The following is a 2360-nucleotide window of genomic DNA, read 5'->3' on the forward strand; positions in this document are numbered from 1 at the left end:
AAAAATAGGAAAAAATTTAAATTTATATTTAATTTTTTATTGAATTTTATTGAATTTTATTGAATTTTCTTTAATTTTCTTTAATTTTCTTTAATTTTCTTTAATTTTCTTTAATTTTCTTTAATTTTCTATAATTTTCTTTAATTTTCTTTAATTTTCTTTAATTTTCCCTAATTTTCCCTAATTTTCTTTAATTTTAATTATTTTTCTTTAATTTTCTTTAATTTTCTTTAAAATTTATAATTTTATTTAATTTTATAACTTATATTATACTTCTGTACCGGTGGAGGCGTATGCATTTTTATTCATAACTCAATTAATTTTATACCACGTAGTGACCTTAGTGTAAATGAAAAAGATTGCGAGTCATTGTGCATTGAAATAATTAACCAAAATTCTAAAAACGTAATTTTTAATGTTATTTATTGACAACCAGCGGGTAATTTAAAAAATTTTAAATATCTTTACGTACATTTTTATCAAAAGTTAATAAAAAACAAAAGCATGTTTACTTAGTCGGTGACCTGAATATTAATCTTTTGAATCATGCGTCAAGTAATAGTGTTAAAAATTTTGTAAATACTCTTCTACAAAATAACCTCATTCCAACAATAACTAAGTCAACAAGAATCACAAAAAGATCCTCTACCCTACTAGATAACATAATTACTAATAATTTTTCTAATAGCTGCTTTAGTACCGGTATAATAATGACTGAGTTGACAGACCATTTTCCCACATTTCTTATAACAAAAAACATAACCCATGATAATATTTCCACAGAACACATTATTTACATACGACAGATCAATGAAAACTCCATACAACAATTTCGCAACCTTCTAATTAATTTCATTGATTGGAAGCTTGTTCTCCAAACACGTCATGCTAACAATGCTTATGAACTTTTTCTAGCGCAATTTTGTAAACAATACGATAAAGCGTTTCCTGTAAAAAAGTTTTATGTGAATTTAAAATCACTTCTATCGCCTTGGATGACAAAAGGCTTACTAAAATCGTCAAGAAAAAAACAAAAACTTTATGAAAAATTTCTTAAAAAAAAAAATTTTCAAACGAAGCAAAATATAAAAACTATAAAAATATATTTGAAAAAATCAAAAAATACTCTAAAAAAGTATATTATTCAAAATTACTAGAAAATGCAAATGGAAATACTAAACAAACTTGGAATGCTATTAAAAAAATAATTTGACAAAACAAATATAAAAATAATGTTCTGCCAAAAAAACTTTTAATTGACGGTGAAACAATATACGATAAAGCACTCATGGCTGAAGAACTAAACTGTTTCTTCATAAATTTTACTTCTAATTTAGCGCAAAGTATTCCTTTAACTTCTTCAACATTTGATTCTTATCTGACAAACTCTAATAAAAAAATGAATCAGTCAAAGCCTGATATACGCGAGTTGCGGACTGCATTACTAAGCTTAAAAAGTAACAAAAGTGCAGGATCGGATAAAGTTAGCGTTAATATATTAAAATTAGTCTATGATATAACTGAACCATCTTTGTTTCATATATTCAATCAGTCACTTAAATCAAGTAAAGTTCCGGATAAATTAAAAATTGCTGGAGTAACTCCAGTATTTAAGTCTGGAGATGAGTCAGAACCCTCTAATTACAGGCCTATATCTGTTTTATCTTGTTTCTCGATATTGCTTGAACGTATAGTGTACAATAGGCTGTATAATCATTTAACTGAAAACAACATGTTATAAAGTAAGCAATTTGGTTTCAAAAAGCAGCACTCAACAGATCATGCAATAGTAGAGTTAGTTAATCACTTATCTAATGCTTTTAAAGAAGACTATTATACGTTAGGAGTTTTCATTGATCTGTCGAAAGCTTTTGATACGGTGAATCACTCCATTCTAATAAAAAAACTGGAATATTACGGAATAAAGGAGACAAACTTACTCTGGTTTGAAAGTTACCTTTCAAACAGAAAACAATATGTACAATTTGAAAATTTAGAAACGACATAAAAAACTGTAAATTGCGGAGTCCCACAGGGTTCTATACTTGGACCCTTACTTTTTTTACTATACATAAATGATTTGTCTTCAACATCAAATCTATTAAATTTTATTTTATTCGCAGATGACTTAAATCTTTTTTATTCTCACAAAAACATTAAAACACTTTTTACAGTAGTAAATGAAGAATTAAAAAAAGTAAATGAATGGTTTATATGCAACAAATTGTCTTTGAATGTTCAAAAAACTAAATTTTCTCTTTTCCACAAACCAAGCAAAACAAAGGAAATACCATTTATTCTTCCCAATCTTTTGATGAATAAAACTTATATCAAAAGGCAAATATCTGTAAGTTTTTTAG

At 26.1% G+C, this 2360-nt stretch overlaps 1 protein-coding gene across 1 annotated transcript; it reads left to right on the forward strand.

Annotated features, from left to right (window-relative positions):
- The first annotated feature begins 1288 nt into the window (after positions 1-1288).
- On the forward strand, positions 1289-1741 carry LOC136089667 (uncharacterized). Its single transcript, XM_065815719.1, has one exon. The coding sequence runs from the start codon at positions 1289-1291 to the stop codon at positions 1739-1741; it is 453 nt and encodes a 150-aa protein (XP_065671791.1).
- The last annotated feature ends 619 nt before the right edge of the window (positions 1742-2360 follow it).

The sequence above is a fragment of the Hydra vulgaris genome, chromosome 13, assembly GCF_038396675.1.
Source record: "Hydra vulgaris chromosome 13, alternate assembly HydraT2T_AEP".
Lineage (NCBI taxonomy): Eukaryota > Metazoa > Cnidaria > Hydrozoa > Anthoathecata > Hydridae > Hydra > Hydra vulgaris.